The following is a 20668-nucleotide window of genomic DNA, read 5'->3' on the forward strand; positions in this document are numbered from 1 at the left end:
GGACATCTTCAAGGGACTAAACAAGAAGGTGGAAGATGTAACTGGTTGTTTAGTGGCTTTTTTTGCTTACACGGTTACCATGAGAGCATCTTGTTTTGCATGGAAAATGGCAGACAGCCTGGTGCTAGGAAAAGAAGTAGTTTTACATGCTAAATGAAAAATGAGAACAGAAAGTCTACATCATGAATAAACACAGCATAGTGCTCACAATACTGTGTTGTCCACATGGTAGCAATATCACATAATTGTTTAGTCTCTTTTTCTTACCACTGCCTGCCTGTTCTTCAAGACTATATGAGGTACAATGGAGCCATCCCCTAATGTGTGTGTATAGGCAAGAACCTCCAAACTGTTCATTTAACCCATTTTCTCTAAAATCTCCAATTTGTAATAGAATTTCACAGCAGATGTGATTATATTTTAATTGAAAATAAAATCAAATTTTAAAAGCAAACTTTGTCATATCTAAAACACCTATAACAGTATGGCTGAAATGGTTACAACTATAATTTTTAAAATTATTCCTGGAGTCATGGGAGTCTCTGTGCACTAATTTGATTAAAGAAAATAAGACTGAGAAGATGGAAGGGCAGAAAATTCCTCCTTCAAATGAAGGATCATTTTAAACAACTCATGTTTAATTCCAAGCAAGGAAAGGACAAAACCCATTACCATACATTTGGAAAAGTGGGATGCTGCCAGATGATTCTGATGCAACAAAAAAAGGACTGGCCAAGCAGGATGAAGCTGGGACAGGTTCGTCTTTGCTCACAGTAGACTTTATGGTTGATAAACATGCTAAGGCTTGTCCCTGTGATGGCTGTATAGAGGAACAAAAGCAAACTTATATATCAATCTACTGTTTGTTCTATCTTTAACTGAAGATTTGTGGAAATGGCTCTACAAGAGAAATATATAACAAATTATGCAGGCATGGGACTTTGAATCAAGAGAAATTACCAGCATTTTACAATCCTAAGGTATTCCTTGTATAGACTTAGGTGGTCATACAGCATATTCCTGTCTGAAACTGGAGGTTACATGAAGCTTTGACTGAACTCTTTTTTTTTCTTTTCTTTTTTAAAATTAGATATTTTCTTTATTTGCATTTCAAATGTTTTCCCCTTTCCTAGTTTCCCCTCCAAAAATCCCCTATTCTCTCCCCCTACTCCCCAACCCACCCACTCCCATTCCTGGCCCTGACATTCCCCTATACTGGGGCATAGAGCCTTCACAGGACCTAGGGCCCCTCCTCCCATTGATGAAGCACTAGGCCATCCTCTGCTACATATGCAGCTAGAGCCACCAGTCCCACCATGTGTTTTCTTTGATCGGTGGTTTAGTTCCAAGGAGCTCTGGGGGTACTGGCTAGTTCATATTGATGTTCCTCCCATGGGGCTTTCTTCCTCTTACTGCTTCCTCCATTCTGCCATCTCTCAAACTACATCAAAAACAAAGCAAAACAAAAATCAAGCACAAAGCTTAGTATACTATCCACTGAGCTATAGAAGACATGAGGAATCCACAAGTCACCAAAAGCTGTCTTAGGAAAAATAGAAACTCTGGACAGAGCCTCTTGAGAATAATCAAGAAAAATGCTGAGGACATGACAAAATAATGAAGAATATAAAACAAAGTAAAGTAGCTTAGTAGTGCAAATGATTTCACCTACCCAAACGCAAATAAACAGAAAAGCCTCACAAAACCATCTTCTCTAACATATTCATAGACTAGAAAGCCTTACGAAAATTGAATCGTGGCACAGTGATTCACAGCTAACGTTCTAAACACTGAATTTGAGCAAAAGAAAAAACAGAGGTTGTAGGCTGAAGGCAGCCGTGAGTGAAAACAGCATGCCCACATAACTAACTTGAAATGATTCACAACAAAGTCAGGCAAAGAAAGTCTGGTTAATAAAGTGTTGTCAGAGAGTAAGTGCTAGAGCCACCACAGTGAAGACTAGAAGAAAGCAGCATGAGAGATGAATAACATCATAGAGAAACTAAGAGGCCTCGAATACAGAAGGATAATTCCACCTTAAAGTAGGGAAAAAAGACTCAGAAGGTAAAGACCCTTACTGTGTAAGCTCGGCAATCGAAGTCTAATTTCTGCTATATGCATAAAGGTGGAAGGAGAAAAGCAGTTCCACAAAGTTTTCTTTTGTCTTCCTCAACTGTGCTTTGGCACACATGCAACCACCCATAAAGATACACAATAAATACATAAATACATACATACATACATACATACATACATACATACATACAAATAAATATACATACACACATACCAGCACTCAAGAAGATCAGGCAAAAGGATTGCTGTACATTTCGAGCCAGTGTGAGCTCCATAGTGAGTTTGGAACTAGTTTAGTCTACACACTAAGACTTTGTTTGAGTGAGAAGTTAGAGAGTCTAGGAAGAACATTTTAACAAAGAAACTGTCTGAAAGTATCAATTGGAAAATATTTATTTTTCAGCATAAGAACTAACTGTTTAGTTGGGGACTTAGCTCAGTGGTAGAATGCTTACCTAGCATACTTAATAAAGTGAGTTTAATCCTCAGTACTAAATTTAAAAACAACAACAACAAAAACCCTGAACTGTAGGTCAAAATGACATTTTGTATAGTATGCTTATCTGAGATACTTACTGACTTTGCTATTGCATTCAGATAATATATGTTAGGGAAATAGAAATAATTAAAATAATACTAATGCTGAAATTATATAACCCCAAGTATAATAAATTAATGATTGTTAAGTTCTTTCTGCAATAAATATGGAAATTAATTATTAAAAAATAATGGAAAATCATAATATAACCCAGAAGAGAAATGCCTAAGCAGATATTCACATTCTTGAGCAAGTTTAGTTGATGAGTACTTGTAAGTTCCACTTTTTTTTTAAAGAAAAGTTTAATAAAAAGATGTAAAGTATATATTGGATATTAGTCCCCTATCAGATTTAGGATTGGTAAAAATTCTTTCCCAATCTGTTGGTGGCCTTTTTTTTTTTCTTATTGACAGTATCTTTTGCCCTACAGAAGCTTTGCAATTTTATGAGGTCCCATTTGTGGATTCTTGATCTTACAGCACAGGCCATTGCTGTTCTGTTTAGTAATTTTTCCCCTGTGCCCATATCTTCGAGGCTTTGACCCACTTTCTCCTCTATAAGTTTCAGTGTCTCTGGTTTTATGTGGAGTCCTTTGATCCACTTAGAGTTGAGCTTTGTACAAGGAGATAAGAATGGATCAATTCAAATTATTCTACATGATAACTGCCAGTTGTGCCAGCACCATTTGTTGAAAATGCCGTCTTTTTTTCCACTAGATGGTTTTTAGCTCCCTTGTCAAAGATCAAGTGACCATAGGTTTGTGGGTTCATTTCTGGGTCTTCAATTCTATTCCATTGATCTACATGTCTGTTGCTGTACCAGTACTATGCAGTTTTTAATCACAACTGCTCTGTAGTACAGCTTGAGGTCAGGCATGGTGATTCTCCCAGAGGTTCTTTTATTGTTGAGAATAGTTTTTGATATCCTAGGTTTTTTGTTATTCCAGATGAATTTGCAAATTGCCCTTTCTAACTCAGTGAAGAGTTGGAATTTTAATGGGGATTGCATTGATTCTGTAGATTGCTTTCGGGAGGATAGCCATTTTTACTATATTAATCCTGCCAATCCATGAGCATGGGAGATCTTTTCATCTTCTGAGATCTTCTTCAATTTCTTTCTTCAGAGATTTGAAGTTCTTGTCATACAGATATTTCACTTCCTTAGTTAGAGTCACACCAAGGTATTTTATATTGTGACAATTGTGAAGGGTGTTGTTTCCCTAATTTCTTTCTCATCCTGTTTATCCTTTGTGTAGAGAAAGGCCACTGATTTGTTTGAGTTAATTTTATATCCAGCTACTGCACTGAAGCTGTTTATCAGGTTTAGGAGTTCTCCTGTGGAATTTTTGGGGTCACTTATATATACTATCATATCATCTGCAAATAATGATATTTTGACTTCTTACTTTTCAATTTTTATCCCCTTGATCTCCTTTTGTTGTCGAATTGCTCTGGCTAGGACTTCAAGTACTATATTGAACAGGTATGGAGAAAGTGGGCAGTCTTGTCTAGTCCCTGATTTTAGTGGATTGCTTCCAGCTTCTCTCCATTTACTTTGATGTTGGCTACTGGTTTGCTGTATATTGCTTTTATTATATACAAAGAGCTCAAGAAGCTGAACTCCAGAAATTCAAGTAGCCCCACTGAAAAATGAGATACAGAGCTAAACAAAGAATTCTCACCTGAGGAATACCAAAGGGCTGAGAAGCACTTGAAAAAATGTTCAACATCCTTAATCATCAGGGAAACGCAAATCAAAACAATCCTGAGATTCCACCTCACACCAGTTAGAACTGCTAGGATCAAAAATTCAGGTGACAGCAGATGCTGGTGAGGATGTGGAGAAAGAAGAACACTCCTCCATTGCTGGTGGGATTGCAAGCTGGTACAACCACTCTGGAAATCAGTCTGGCGGTTCCTCAGAAAACTGGACATAGTACTATCGCTAGATCCAGCAATACCTCTCCTGGGCATATACCCAGAAAATGTTCCAACTGGTAATAAAGACACATACTCCACTATGTTCATAGCAGCCCTATTTATAATAGCCAGAAGCTAGAAAGAACCCAGATGTCCCTCAACAGAGGAATGGATACAGAAAATGTGGTACATTTACACAATGGAGTACTACTCAGCTATTAAAAACAATGAATTTATGAAATTCTTGGGCAGATGGATGTATCTGGAGGATATCATCCTGAGTGAGGTAACACAATCACAAAAGAAGTCACTTGATATGTACTCATTGATAAGTGGATATTAGGCCAGAAACCTAGAATACCCAAGATACAACTTCCAAAACACAAGAAAATCAAGAAGGAAGACCAACTCGTGGATATGTCATCCCTCCCAAGAATAGGGAATAAAATATCCATGGAAGGAGTTGCAGAGACAAAGTTTGGAGCAAAGACAAAAGGATGAACCATCCAGAGACTGCCCCACCCAGGGGTCCATCCCATAATCAGCCACCAAATGCAGACACTATTGCATATGCCAGCAAGATTTTGCTGAAAGGACCCTGATATAGTTGTCTCCTGTGAGGCTTTGCCAGTGCCTGGCAAATACAGAAGTGGATGTTCACAGTCAGCTATAGGATGGAACACAGGGCCCCCAGTGTAGGAGCTAGAGAAAGTACCCAAGAGCTGAAGGGGTCTGCAACTCCATAGGTGGAACAACAATATGAACTAATCAGTACCCCCAGAGCTTGTGTCTCTAGCTGCACATGTAGCAGAAGATGGCCTAGTCGGCCATCATTGGGAAGAGAGGCTCCTTGGTCTTACAAACTTTGTATGTCCCAGTACAGGGGAACGCCAGGGTAAAGAAGTGGGAGTGAGTGGGTAGGGGAGCAGGGTGGGATATAGGGGACTTTTGGGATAGCTTTTGTAATGTAAATGAAGAAAATATCTAATAAAAAATAAAGACATTAAAAAAGATGTAAGTTATAAAGTATATTTTGAAATGGAAATATTGTACTTGAAAATCTTGGTGAGAATAAGGAAATTATTTAAATACACACCATTCATGTGATTTTATGCATTATAAATATAAGTAAAGTATACACACATGTCAGAGGTTCCTAGCCATGCTCAGTCTGAATATGACAATCATTGTCACCTTGACCGGTTTGGAATTATCTAGGAGACACACATGTGAGTATGTCTTGAGGGGCATTTCCAGAGAGGTCTAGCTGAGGAAGGAAACCTACCTTCAATGAGGGCAGTGATATCCTAATGACTGAATAAAAAGGAAAGAAGACAAAAGAACACCAAGCCCCAGCATTCATTTCTGACTGCATTCTGACTGTGGCTAACTGTCATGTGACCAGCTGCCTCGTGTCCTACCACTATGCCTTCTTTCCTATAATGAATCACATCATTTCAAACCACACGATAAACTAAACACGTTCTGAAGTTGCTCATATCAGATGTTTTATCACAATAAGAAAAAAAAAATCAATGCATTGAATCACTCTCCAGGTGGACTCAGATGTCAAACCTGCCATGTTTGCTGTTAGAGTTTCTTATTGCAAAAGCTAGATGAAAAGTCAGCAATGGGAAAGACACACAAGGAATGACAAGTTACCAAGAATTTCTTTTTTCATATTTGGGTCATAAGTCTGTCTAATTTCTCCATCAATATCATATGACAACATACAATGGTTTGTGAGACAAACACATACAGCCTACACAAAGTGCTGACATCCAAAGATGCTCACCGTGAGTTCAAAGTTTTTGTGGACAGTCAGCCATAAAGATGCACAAGGGATGCTTGACTGACTTCAGTTTGTTATATTCCAGACCCCGAGGAAAGCAGCCATTTCCTACAGGTCACCTTGCCTGTCATCCACATTAATCAACTGACACCGTGCACCTGCCTCTTGGGTGTGTTCACTTACCACTTAGAACACTCTGTGAAGACAGTGCAGACCAGTCAGCACAATAGACTGCTCTTGGAGGGTGCAGAGTTTGAGTCGCCCCCTTTCATTCACAGCATGTGCATCAAATAACAAAATCACAACCAGCATTCAGAGGTGAAGGAGGTAACCTAAGACAACGATGTTTCCTTTCTCATTGCCTCTAATTGGAATCTGAGTTCAAGCAATGTCATCAATCTTCCCACATTTTTAATAATACCTTTTGTAAATTTTAGTGAATTCTCTTGGGAAATAATACCTCTTAAAGTACATCATTTGAAATTCATATTTTGAAAATTGTGTTCACCTCAGGAAGATTAAAGTTCACTTTAATTAAAATAGCAATACATATTTCCATCTTTAAATGAGTTCCTGTTTATCCTTCTGTATGTTTATATGCTTCGAAAAACACCTGGAATAAGTCAGCCTATTGTTAAAGACGGTTACAACTAGGTACTGTAATTCGCAAGGTTTATGTGTTTTTCTTACCTGTGTCGATATCTGTTCTCTTACATTAAAAAGCAGTATAAAGTATTTAAAAATAAAATTCTTTATTTTATATTTATTTAAAAAGGGAATAGAAAATAAAACTCTCAAGGAACTCATAGTCCTTATATTAGCTACTACATGCTATGGAAAGTTTGTTCTCACTTCCAGGGAATTCAAGATTTGTACAGATAAAAGAAACTCACAAGGTAGAACCATTTTCTTTCTAGAACGTTTAGCACAAGGATTGCAGAGAACACTTTGTAACTTCTATCATAATGTTCAATATTCCCATGCCAACCTCCCTTATCTTTACTTAGGGGAAGGAAGTTCTGACTACAGGGGTGTAGCTGCCTCTCTGGCTTGTGAAACAGAGTGTGAAGCAAGGCCTGAAGAATATACCAATCAGATAAAAGGAAAATAATATGAAATAATAAGATAAAAGTTGCTGCTAATATTATTTATGCCAGTTGAAAAAAAAACAGAAAAGAACCTACCATAACAAATGAAAGAAAGAAAATTATTCTATAGAAAAATATTTGAAACAGCTTGCACTATGATGACTTTGGATTGGCTGGTTGAGGAGCTCATACGACATGTAAAATATGAAAATGTATATTCTTAAAATCTCCAAAAATTGCTATGAGGTAAAATATCAAATGAATATGTTGTTGATAAATTTACTAGGATGTTCAGTTGCTAAAATGTTTCACATGGATGGATGATCAGCTGAGTTTAAATCTCTAGTCGTCATGTATAAAAGTTGGCCACTGCAGGGCTCTTCTGTAACCTTGGCCAGGATTTTGGGTGTTGTGCTTTGGAAGGCTTAAACACTGTGGGAGATGGAAGAGGACAGGGATAAGAGGCTTCATGGAGCTCACTGGTTAGCCAGTCTAGACAAACCAGTGAGCTCCAAGTGGGTTAACTTGTCTCAAGAAAATAAAGCAGAAACCGAATTATTTATGATAAAGACATTTGATGCCAACATCTAGATTCCATGCTCATGCACCCACATGGAAGTCAGCTGCATGTGTACATAATCACATATCAAGAGAGAGAAAGAGATACACTAGGTCTCAGTGGCAAGAGTCGTGATGTGTAAACCACAGTCTGCTTGTGTCTTCACTAACACTCTGTTGCTTGTTATAGAAGCTTTACTCCAGATGGCTGTACTAAGAAGACATGGCAATGGTTCCCTTCTCTGTCATTTCCTAAGACTACAGTTTTATCCCAGAAGTGATTACTATTGGAACCTTTTAACTTTCCCCAGCTTCTTTGTTGCAAAACCAACATCTTGGGTAGTCACAACCAATAAGATGGGACTACTAGCAACTCTTTGAGACTGTATATATCAGTCCCAGAAAGTCAATACTACCAGGGTTACAATTGGCTTTGAATCAGCTTACTCATGGAAAAGATGTTCGAAGTAAGTAGGGCAAGCTTGGAAGACCAGCACCTATTTCACTGGTTCTCAACCTTCCTAATTCTATGACACTTTAATGATACAGTTCCTCGTGTTGTAGTGACCCCAACCATAAAATTACTCACTGCTGTTCCATAACTGTAATGACTTTTGCTATTGTAATGAATCATAATGTAAACACCTGATATGTAGGCTCTCTGACAGGCACCTCCTTTGGGGGCTGTGACCCACAAGCTGAGAACCTCTGACCCACTGTCTTTCTACCATCTACTCCTACAAAGGAAGCATCATTCATAAATAATTAGGTTAATTCTATAAGCAGTTGGGGAGTAGTAGAAAGAATCTCCTTTCTTTGACATGTGAAGATAGAAAGGGAGATGTTATCTGAGACAGAGCTTAGAAAAAAATCTATGGATAAGAACTTTTGTAAAACATCCAAGGTTTTTTGGTAAAAACTAGCTCAAAATCAGCAGATAGCTCTGTAGGACTTGCAGACAGTAAGCAAAGTGTCAGAGAACCCAGAAGTTCATTAAAAAACAATGGATCTGATGGATTAAAAATTGTGGAATAGTGCTGAGTTACACTCTTCCCTATAGATCTGGAAAAGTACACATGTTAGTTATTTTATACCCAACCCAGGATAATTAGAATAGGACATAGGCACAACTGAATACATTCTCAAGACTTTCTATTGACTCATAGCACTTAAGTATGATGTTTTTGGCTAAATAATAAACTGTTTTACCCAGGGCCCTACTTCTTGCATATCAGTCTTACAAATAAAACCACATCCTTAATGGTCTGGAAGACTAAAAACTGTTTGTTTTTTTTTTTTTTTTAAACCAAGGTGCAGCCTTATAAGTGACAAAAGAATCATTGCCAAGTTACTAGTCTTGGGCTAAATATGAGACAAAATCATACACTTGCTGAAAGCAGACTCCAAGTCACATATATCTGCTAGATAAGTGATAAAAATCAAATATACTAAAGAGGCTTAAGTCCTATATTTGAACAGCAAGTGGCTTATATTGATCTGGGAATAACACCTAGGGAACCAAGCCAAACAGCAAAATGGGGAGATGTCTGAGCGGAGATATTATAGCATCCTCCTGGGAAAAGAGAACTCAGAATTCATTCATCTAAGTCTCTAAGTGAACAAGAATGGCTTTGATGGTTGTGAGGTCAGTATCCTGATTTGTAATAATATCTTGTCAGACATACAAAGAAACAGTACATTGAGAATCATATCCAGAGATAAGTACAGGTGACAGGATGCCCTTTGGGGAACATGTATATTGAATTTTACCAATGAAATATACAATGGCAATGTTATAGATGTATTCAAAGATTAAAGAGAAATTAAATTTGAAGAATTTAAGAAAAACAAGATAATAGTGACTCATCAAATAGAATCCAACTTCTTAAACTGTGGATCAGGAATCTTCTCCATTAGGCTTCAAGTAACTCAGTATGACGTTGTAAAAAATGGCAATAGTAAAAGGTTTATGAAAGCATAATAGCCAAACATTAATTAAAAATTAATGATAACAAACCTAAGATATTTCTGGCAGTACTTGTCCACATTGAACCATGGAACTTTTATTGCAGCCTTGGTTCTGAACACACAGTATGTATACTTCGCACATGTGTGTCTCTGTGCTTTGTCACCTCAACAAATGCTTCCTAGAATTGCTTAGCTCCAATAGAAAACAATTACTTATTATGATCTGAAATGTTTTTGACTGTATGCATGGGTCACTTGCTCTTGAATATTTGACTATTGAATTATGGAAAAAATATTTTAATAGTTCTTACTATCATTTGTCAGCACACATTTCTAATATAATATAATCCAAATACATACTAACTTGATATACTAATATAAGGTTTGATGTACTAATGTAAAATTATTTTACACTTTAATTTTATTGTATTAGAGTATTTAATTAAAAAAAATCACTGAGTTGGTGACTTGATTTTCAAAAATTCAATACACCAGTAATCATTGGAATTAGAACAGAGTATACAACAGTTACAGAAATGGTCTTTATTGAACTATATTCATATTAATTTGTAATATTTGTTCAAACAAGTGCCTTTCACATCATTGCTAATGATGAAGTAAAAATATTGATTGAAAAATATTAAAGATACTGTACCTCTTACAGTATCAGATACCTAGCCACTAATATATTTTATGTGAATCTAAAAAAGCACAACTATTTTACTAGCATGCATATTTATCTTAGATTTTAATAAATGGTAAAATTATAATGTATACCAGACCATTATGTTAAGATACATTTATTTGTGATTTATTATCAATAAATATTTTATTATTTACTTATTCTATAAATTTAATGTATACACAATCAAATAAAATGTATTAGTTAAAAGGGGCTCAAAAATGGGAAATGCCAAGAACCTCTGACATAGAACATAGTAATAAAGGATTAAAATATACATAATAACTATCTGTGTGTTGATAGATACAGTACCTAAATAAGGCATTTACCAGATTGACTCAAAAGCAAATTTCAATAGATAAGAAAACAATATATTTGAAGATAGATCAATAGAGTCTAGGCCTGTAAATAGAAAACAAGAATACAGATAAATATATCTTCATGTGATATACCTTTAAATATATATGTATATATATGTGTGTGTGTGTGTGTGTGTGTGTGTGTGTGTGTGTGTGTGTAAAACTAAGTAAAAGAGCTATAAAGGGACAAAATGGTGTTGAAAGCATGCCTATAGACTTCCCCAAATGAATGAAATGCACTGATCTACATATCCACAGAGTTCATGAACTCTAAGTGGGATAAATGCAAAAATAAATTTTGGTTCTCTTGTTGGTTTAAAATTAAAAGAAAAATAGTAAGAATGCTGGAAAAATAGAGGGTCAGTAACAAAAGAAGCAAAATGAAAAAAATAACTCATCATATATGCATGCCACAAAGTAAGGTTAGCAGCTGACTTCTCTTCAAGTACTATGGAGATCAAAGGCAGTGGGATGGTATCCAACATATCTGATGAGAAAAAAAACTATCGACTATATGTGACAATGTTGCCTGGAAAAATGAAGGTGGAATAAATATCCATTAATAAGTAAAACCAAAGAATCCATCAAGAGCCCATTTCCCTTGCAATTACAAGAAGTTGGTAAAGCTGGAAGTGAAAATACACATTAATTTGAATTTAGGTGGAAAAAAAAGAACTCTGGTAAAAGTGATTATGTATCTAAAAAGAAAAGACTGTAATTACATGTTTCTTCTTTCTCTTACTGATTTATAAAGTTAAATACATAAGGCAATATCTTTAAAATTGTATTGTTGTGGATATAACATATAGAATTGCCATATATTTGACAATAAAGCTAAGTAAATGAAGCTATATTTGAAAAAAAAATGACAACAGATGGTAATTTCAATCTACAGAAAGAAATGAAGAAATGAAGAGATAGACACAGTAAATATTAAGCTTAATTAAAAATAACTCAGTGAACATATTTGAGCTTTTCTTCTCTTAGCTTCTTAGAATGTTATAATTTTATATGGCAATTATTATAATAATGCGTTATTATGCTTGATATGTATTACACACATATGCACACACAGAAACACATGAAATATGAATCATAGCACATAAATAAGACAAGTTAAGAGTGCCATATAATAGTACAGTTTTCATATCTTAGTCTGTGAATTTAGCTCAATAGTAGAGTAGTTTGGGCCTCACAATTAAAAACAAGCTTTTATCATTTACTGGAATTATGTTATTATAGAAATTAGATAGAATCTGTAAATTAAGAAATACACCATAAGGTTTTTACCTATAACTAAGAAGGTAGTCCAGAAAGAATGGTTTAAAATAACTAAAGGAATTAAAATAAGATACTAGATTATTTTCGAGGAAGATGGAAGGGTTTAGTAAAGAATTGAAAAATAATAAAAAAGGAGGTGATATTAATTGTTTTTATTATCACTGTGATCAATTCCTGACAAGAAGGCAACTTATAGGGGAAAGTCTTGTTTACTACAATGATTGACAAAGTAGAGTATATCGTGGTTAAGAAGGCAGACTATCAGGAGCATAACGGGGCTGCTTGCAGTGCCTCTCCTTTAGAAAGCAAAGAGAGATTATTATTATTGTTGCTTGGCTGGATTTCTCCTTTTCACTCAGTCTGGAATCTTAGTCCATGAAATAATTATGAACATGGTCAAGTTGGGTCTTTCCTTCTCAGTTAAAGCCATGTGCAAACATACAGATATATCCACAACTATATCTCCTGGATGATTTAACATCCTGTTAACTGAAAGACCAAAATACTATCACAGGAACCATTTAAGTACCCAAACAGAGTCAGTTCACAGTGTAACTTCCAAATCTTCAATAATCTATATGATTTATTTGTAGACTGAGTCACTTTTCTTATAGATTCATACCCTTTCCAACAGCCACACACACACATGCACACACTCACACATGCAAATAGGATTTTAGTCTTGGCATTGTTTGTACCTAAAATATTTTAAGCAAATTAATATGAACCCATGGAACAGATTTTATTTCAGTTTACTTCTGAATTAAATTATCTATTTGGTAAACACCGACCCCTTGAAAACCCCTTTGTATTAGAAACAGAACATGTAGCATTTCAAAAAGTGATACAGACCAAGATTCACAACTTATACAAAACCAGTAGCCTTTTTTACTCCAAGGACACCAGATATTGGTTCTGTGATACTATTAATATTGACAGAACATGGGACTGCATTTACACTTGTGTATCTGGTACTACATATATTCAGAGGAAAAAGAACAGTCGTTAATTTTGAAATATATTTAAGTTGAATGCATCAAAGCCACTCATTTAATGGCTCACTTAACTTCCTAATATCTTTTAAAGAGAAGTCTGCATTTATCTGGTTATGTATGGAGGATGCTCAGGGATGATTAATGGGGTTCATAATTACACAGATCACTGCATATTTATTTTGACAATGGATTATTCAGAATACATATACTGTATTTGCTTATATAAATTGGACATTTATAAATAATATGTGGGTATAAATAATGGTGTAAGTACACAGACACACAAATGCACAAACGCCCACACGCACACTCATACACACATAGAATGCCACATTTCACCATGAAGCATCATAGCTATGCTTTGATACCTAGAAACATGATCTGTGCCTAGTTTAGTTCTTTGCAGCTAAACACACAAGCTCAAGAATCATAATCATTCAGTCCCCAGCTCTGCTATATATTAGCTGTGTAATCCAGTATTTATATAAAATATAATATCTTTCTCATGGTCTTCCTAATGATTAAATGCCTTATTAATGGGTGTACAGCCCTAGAAAGCACCAAAAAATAAAATTCTCAATAAATTTTAGATATCATTTTTTATTTTCTGATTTTTCACTTCTGGGAGATAAAGTATTTTCTTTTATACCTGGATCATATGCTAAATTAGTTTCTGATCCAGTCTAACAGACCATCATGTGCCTTTTATTATGATGGTTCTTTTAACTGTCACATTTTAGACCCCTTTAGAATTTTTAATTTATAATACATAGCTTTAGGTAGTATGAGTTCTATCTGAGCGATATTGCTTTCCAGAAATATGAGTGCATGCCTTCCAAGAGACTTTCGGTTTGATGTGTAAATGGGGTAGGGTTGTGGCAGTTTCAAAATCTTGCTTGTGGTCTGCCTACATCCTGTCTTTCCCTGCTCCAGTTCTTTTCATACTTAAAATGGAGTCTTTGTCTCTTTCCACTGCTCTCAAGCTTTCAGCACATAGAAAGCTCTTTGGTATGCAACACACTAATTAATTAATCTGAGAATCATTGCAATCTCTCAACTGCTTGCTTACTTACTTGCAAATTACTACCAAAGGCTACTGATTTTATTCCAGTCTCATGCTACCTTTAACAACAATTAAGAAAGGGGCATTCCCTTCCTTGGTATCTATGGCTCATTGGTCCCACATCTCTAAGGATACCAACTTTTTGATTTCTAGATCAATAAAATAAAAGGAATCAACATTAGAATATGACCTTCACATATATTCCTCCATAGTTTAAAGAATTTCTGGATTGCTTCCGATATCTAATGCACTGTAAATGCTATGTAAATAGTTGTTATGATTTGCTGTTTAGGAGATAATGTCAAGAAATCAATTCTATCCAATTGCACCGTTTGACACAGATGGCATTCTGAAACATTTTCTATTCATGGTTGGTTGAATCCACGGATATAAAACCTGTAGATATAGCAAGGTGAATGCTCTAATTGAATAATTCATTATTATCTTAGAATTTCTTTCTTCCTTTCTTGTGTTTATGAGATATTATTTATTTTTTGTGTAAGATTTGATGTTCTTATTTTTTCATTAAAAAACCTCCTAGCATCAAGACCTGCTCAGATACTATTCTGCTTGCCTTAGTCACTTGTAGCTCATGTTCCTTTTCTTCCTCCAGATGTTACTAACAGCCATATGTTACAGCTGTCATTTAACCATTTTGTATTGATAGCTATTTGTACCTTCTGGGGTTCCTTTTAGCATAGGGTTTCTGTTTTACCTGTGTATTTACCATTAAACCATATAAGTAGCAACTATTTGATAGCTAAATGTTTAATGAAGAACATACTCAGAGTGGGATACTGCTTCCAGAGACTGGCTAGCTTCATAGGATTAAGAGTGAATTTCTTTACTATGCTGCCTAGAGATATTTGTCAGTGGATGACTAAACAAACTTGTATCCTGAGGTTCATGGTATTGAAAAAAATAGCCCCTAAACATGTATCATAGCACAGCTAGTGTCACTTTGGGATGGCATTGTCTTGCTCTGAGCACCTTGGTTTTCCTATTTGAAAATATGAAAAAGAGAGTCATATTACAACATTGAGATTATATTTGATGACATGGGAGGATGGGGTTCAAGTTTCCTAAATCAAGTGCATGGGCTGAAGAATATGTCAACTTCATGTGGCTTTCTTTCACTCCTTATACAAGCTCTGCTTGAACACAAATAAAATAAAATTGATGAGAACACCACTAGTACTTTGTTGTTCTAGTTCCGTCTCCCTTGACTCATTGCATGGTGATAGCACTTCTTACCACGGCATGTATGAGCTTTGTCCAGTGCGTGGTCCTACCTCAGTAAGTTTTCTGCCACTTACATTTATTTGATGTGATGACTATAAACCTTTCCTCCTCTATTTCCCATGAAAACACATACACAAATTTCCTTTAATTTTGTGCCTTTAATTTATCTGCAGTACAAATTGCTCGTTTTTGTAAGGCATATTAACTTTTATATCTAGTGTTAAATATTGTGCTCTACTCAGGTCTGTGAGTGTACTAGGGCAAGTACCAGGCACACCATAGGATATGACCAGCGAAAGTGCCAAAACAAAACAAAAGGTGCACAGGAAACCATGAAGTCTGTCTTGTATTGGCCAACTACTACTGTATGAAAACCAATTGATGAAAAAATAAAGAATCAGAAAGAATAAAGAGCTAGATCAGTGGTTTTTAACCTTCCTGGTACTGCAACTCTTTAATACATTTCTTCATGTTGTGGTGACCTCAGCCATAAAATTATTTTATCATTACTTCATAACTATAATTTTTGCTACTCTTATGAGCTATAAATATCTAGTATGCAGAGTATCAGAAATGTGATCCTACAAAGAGGTCACGACCCACAGGTTGAGAACAACTGACCTAGCATTTAATTGACCTACTCCAGGTCATATTAGGTCATAAAAGGCAATAGCAGTAGAGTTGTATTAAACACAGGTTACTTCATTACCAACTTGGTGCTGGCTCTACTCAGCCTATAAGGAGAAAGGCCTTTTAAACTCTAATATTCCCTATGCTAATGATCTCCATTCTCTTTTTGGCAGAGGCATCTATCCTGAGCTATGACGGCAGCATGTACATGAAGGTCATCATGCCCATGGTGATGCACACGGAGGCAGAGGATGTGTCCTTCCGCTTCATGTCACAGCGAGCCTATGGGCTACTGGTAGCCACAACCTCCAGGGATTCTGCAGATACACTGCGTCTAGAGTTGGATGGTGGGCGTGTCAAGCTCATGGTTAACTTAGGTATCGTATGAAGGACCCTCTGTCATTCTGTTTGGGCTTGTCTTCCCTTCTTTTCTGATTTCCATTATTTTCTTTAAATTATTTTTTTCTTGAAAGTTAGCCACTCACCTCTTGTTTAATAGACCATGGATTAAAAAAAAAAAAAAAAAAAAAACCCAGCAACAAATACCTTCTCCCTGTTTTTGCATGAGGGTTTGATGTCAATTTTTGGTCTCTGACGGTGGTGACTTCCTTACTAGATTATTCGTTTTCTAAGTTTCCTTTCTTGATTTTTTGGAATTGTTTAGCTTTGTGTAAAACACGCTACTTTGGTCCATCTTTTGATCAATCAATCATATTTCCATTAAGTCCACTTCCTTGGTCACCACTCAAAACAGTCAAGGACAGAAGGGAGGAGACACAATGAGAGTGGGTGGGAGAGAACTCCACTGTGCCTTGTTTCTAATTCCATAGTAACTATTCCTATGAATTATTCTGGTGGTCCTCAGGTCTCCTTTATCCAGTTAGAAACAGCTCAGAGAATCCGACTATGGAAGGTGCACCTCCTGGTACTTACAGCCGTCTTTCTTGCTGGTGTTCTTAATCACCTGCCAGCAGTTCTTTTGATGTAAAGACTGTTATCTCACAGTGTCCACGAGTTGCCCCATTTACTCTGTCCCACACATATTAACTTCACCTAGATTTGAAAAAATGATGACGACTTCAAATTTGTAGCTTCCTCTGCAGTTACCTCTAATGGATATACATTAGAACCTTACAGCCTCATGTTCTTTCTTGCTATTGACTCTCTTTACTGGATCCTAATTATTTTCTGTGGAGAATGGGAACTTCTTGGGTTTGAAAGAAAACAAACATTTGTGTCTCTGGCCTTTTCACTCAGCAGAAAGCCAAATGCTCTGAGATGTCAGAATGAATGATTTAGCTGAGTTCACACTTCTAAGCTGGTGGACCCATGTAGGTTTCTAGACCATGTTTGGACCCAGAGCTTTTAAAGAAAGATTTGCCAGAGCCACAGAAAAATGAACCTGACTCAGTAGCATTGAAAACTCTACCTGTGCTGACTGAAGTGGGTTTCTGAATAGACAAAACTCTTATCTGCTGTCAGGTCAACTGGTACCGACTCCAAAATATGAAAACCTTGAAAACATGGGACTGTTTTGAGTAGTGGCTCATCTAGTTCTGTGTTTTTATTTTACTTCTGGTTTTTAGCACATACGACACAGTGCACTTTTTCTTGTCTAATCTCATCTGCCTTTTGTTTTCGATACGTCTCTTGGTTTTTTCTTGTCTGTGTATGTGTCTGTACTTGATTATTTTAGGTTTGTTTTTTTATACTATTATTCTGTTGCTGGAACTTTTACTGTGTGCGTATCTGTATTCTTGTGTTTTCAATCCTCCCTACCATCCACCATGGTAAATCAAAAGATGGTATTCAACCCTTCAAAGGCCCAAAGCCTGCGGCCCGCATAGCAAACAGCCTTGAGAACACAGAGTACTGAGAAGCCTACAGGGACTGGCATCCCTCTGCCCTTCCCGCCTGCCCTTCCACAGAACCCTCCCCTCCTCAACTGGACCAAACCTAGCATGTTACATTACCTAAAACCAACAACCAGATATCCTAAGATACTTCTCTGAGTAAACAGCAGAGAGAACAACGGCCCATCCCAAAGTATGATGCAAAGGATAAAACCAAATATGAGAGAGACCCTGAGTAGTTCAACCCCAGAAAAGCAAAAGACAGTCTTTCCCTCTCTGTCAACTTTGAAGTAAGAGGAATATATATATGTGGAAATATATATATATGGAAATGAGCCTCATAGCATCCCAGAGAGTACATGTGTGTCTTTTAATAAACAAGTTCTTTTTTTCATTAAATGATGTTGTGTGAAGGCTATGAAGGCAACTGTGACAGGCACCACCTTCCAAGAAAACTAATGTCAGAGAAAGGGATGAAAGATGAGCAAGGAGGAAAAGCGATGAAAGATTCTCCCTCTCTCTCTCTCACAGACACACACATTGCACACACACTTACACACTATCTATGAGTTATTCATACATGCTAAATGTATTCCTAGAAACACACCATTCACACTTTTTCTATTTTAAACTATGGCCAAGCCTGGGACCCAAGCCTTGTAAAACAACAGCGTTTGTCTTTTGACATATGTCAGCTCAGCCTCCGTCTAGCTCCTACTATGCTGAAACAACCTGGCTGAAAGAGTCTCGACATCATTAGAGCACTGTTCTCTCCTTAATAGGGAGAGTCCTTTGCTTCTGCCCCAGGGCTATGGCACATCACAACTGTGACTTTGGATTATGTATCTTTTCATTCAAGCCTGACATAGGAAAGTAAACATTAATCCTTGTGCTGCGTACAGTCTTCCTATTCAGGACTTGTCTAAAGGTTTTGGCACTCCCTCTCGCAAGTATTTTCTTTCCTTATTATAGTCATTTCTTCCTTCTATTAACTACAGAAGAAAATTATCTCCAAGTACAGTTTGCATCTACACATAGCCTCACCCAAATGGCCTTTGCTTTCTTACTACAATTTCTTCCTCGAGCAATGTCTCATTCTGTAGCCAAACATATCCTGAAGTTCTCTAGCCTGGAGTAGCTCAGGCTAGCCTCTTGGGTGTTTGTATTCTAAGTAGTTCCCCTCTTATAGCACACATGAAGCATATCCCAAATTCATTCAAATTGCTAACCTAGGTGAACTCCTGTGAGAAAAACCTAGTATATATTTCTCTGCCATAACATAATTTTTGTAAGGTTTTCTTTTTGAAAGACAGGTACATGTAGCCTTAGCAGACCCACAAACACCAGGCATCATGATTTTGAAAATTGTAAAGCTGGCTTTTGATCAACCAGTATTTGTTCCTTGTGTCTTAAAAGAGGAAGTAACAGTATTTTGCCATCAAAGTATATTTAAAGATCTCAAAGATTATGCTTTATTTTACTCCAGCAACAGTTTACGAGATAAATCAGCAATTTGGTTTTTTTCAATGTTTGCTTTAAAGATGTGAAGCTTCTATAGGTAGTTAGTAGCAGAGCTGAAATTAGAACTCCTGTCTCTAAACTGCTAGATCCTTATGTGTTGACCTTTTTTTGCTCTACAGAGCTATATTGTAGGTCAGTGATGAGAATGTCTGAATGGTAACATTCTTGACAGTCATTCTTGAAGCATCCACACAGGGGATCCCTCTTTGCCTTAGTGCTCAGTTTTAATTGAGCCACATTACCGAAAAGCCACTGATGGGCATGAGGCCTTTGGCATCCTCAGTACAGTGCTGGGAGCCACTAGAGACTCTAAGGATAGTGTCAGGCATTCAGCCAATCACAATTGATTTCTCCAGATGTTCTTTCTCTGGACATCCTGAACACTGCTTTGGCATAGCTGAAAATCACACAGCTTTCAGAAGCACTCATGTCTTCTAGACCTAGTGCAAAGTTCACCAGTATGGAAAGCCATCATTTCTTCCATTTCACTGAAATAAAACAGAGGAGCTAAACAAACCAAATAGCACACATACACACACATACCCAAATGCACTAGTGCCAACTTTTTTCAGTCAGAGAGGGTACCCTGGCTGCTACAGAAGATAGACACAAAAGGGATGGCCTTCCCCAAATCAATTCTCTCAGCTCATTTTTTCATTAAAAAAAAAAATACATGCCCTCACCAACAAGACTGTAGCCTCAGAGCTTCTAAAGAAGACACTGGGGATGACTTTTTCCATTAAACACTTATTCTTTAGGTAAAATAATAAAATAATTCAATGGACTCTGACTTAAACATATTATCTGCCATTTCTTGAAAGCCCCAAAGTTCTCCTGTTGATTTAAATGTACAATTTAAACTTCATGGATCTATGTGCATGCCTGGGAAGATGAACCCAACTGAAAGACCTCTCCTTATCCCAGACTCCCATCTAAAGATGAAATCCTCAACTTCACACAACCAAAGAGGAAAACTCTTTTTTATTTGCAGTCTTTGGGTTGGTGGCTTTAGGTCCACCCTCTCTTTCCCTTTCTCCTAAGCATGTCTACCCATACCTCATGTTTCCTCTCCTTCTTCTTCAGTAAGTCAGGAAGATATATTT

The 20668-nt window shown here is 36.6% G+C and overlaps 1 protein-coding gene across 45 annotated transcripts in view; it reads left to right on the plus strand.

Moving 5' to 3' along the window:
* Nrxn3 (neurexin III) overlaps positions 1-20668 on the plus strand; it is a 1612235-nt gene that overhangs the window by 609181 nt on the left and 982386 nt on the right. For all 45 annotated transcript variants that reach the window (XR_001780421.2, XR_001780422.2, XR_001780425.2 and 42 more), the window contains one exon: positions 16365-16568. Coding sequence is in view for 40 of the 45 variants with exons in the window: in XM_006515534.2 (XP_006515597.1) it covers positions 16365-16568 (204 nt within the window). In the remaining 5 variants the exon portion in view is untranslated. The remainder of the gene's footprint in view (positions 1-16364; positions 16569-20668) is intronic.

Source organism: Mus musculus, chromosome 12, assembly GCF_000001635.26.
Source record: "Mus musculus strain C57BL/6J chromosome 12, GRCm38.p6 C57BL/6J".
Classification (NCBI taxonomy): Eukaryota; Metazoa; Chordata; class Mammalia; order Rodentia; family Muridae; genus Mus; species Mus musculus.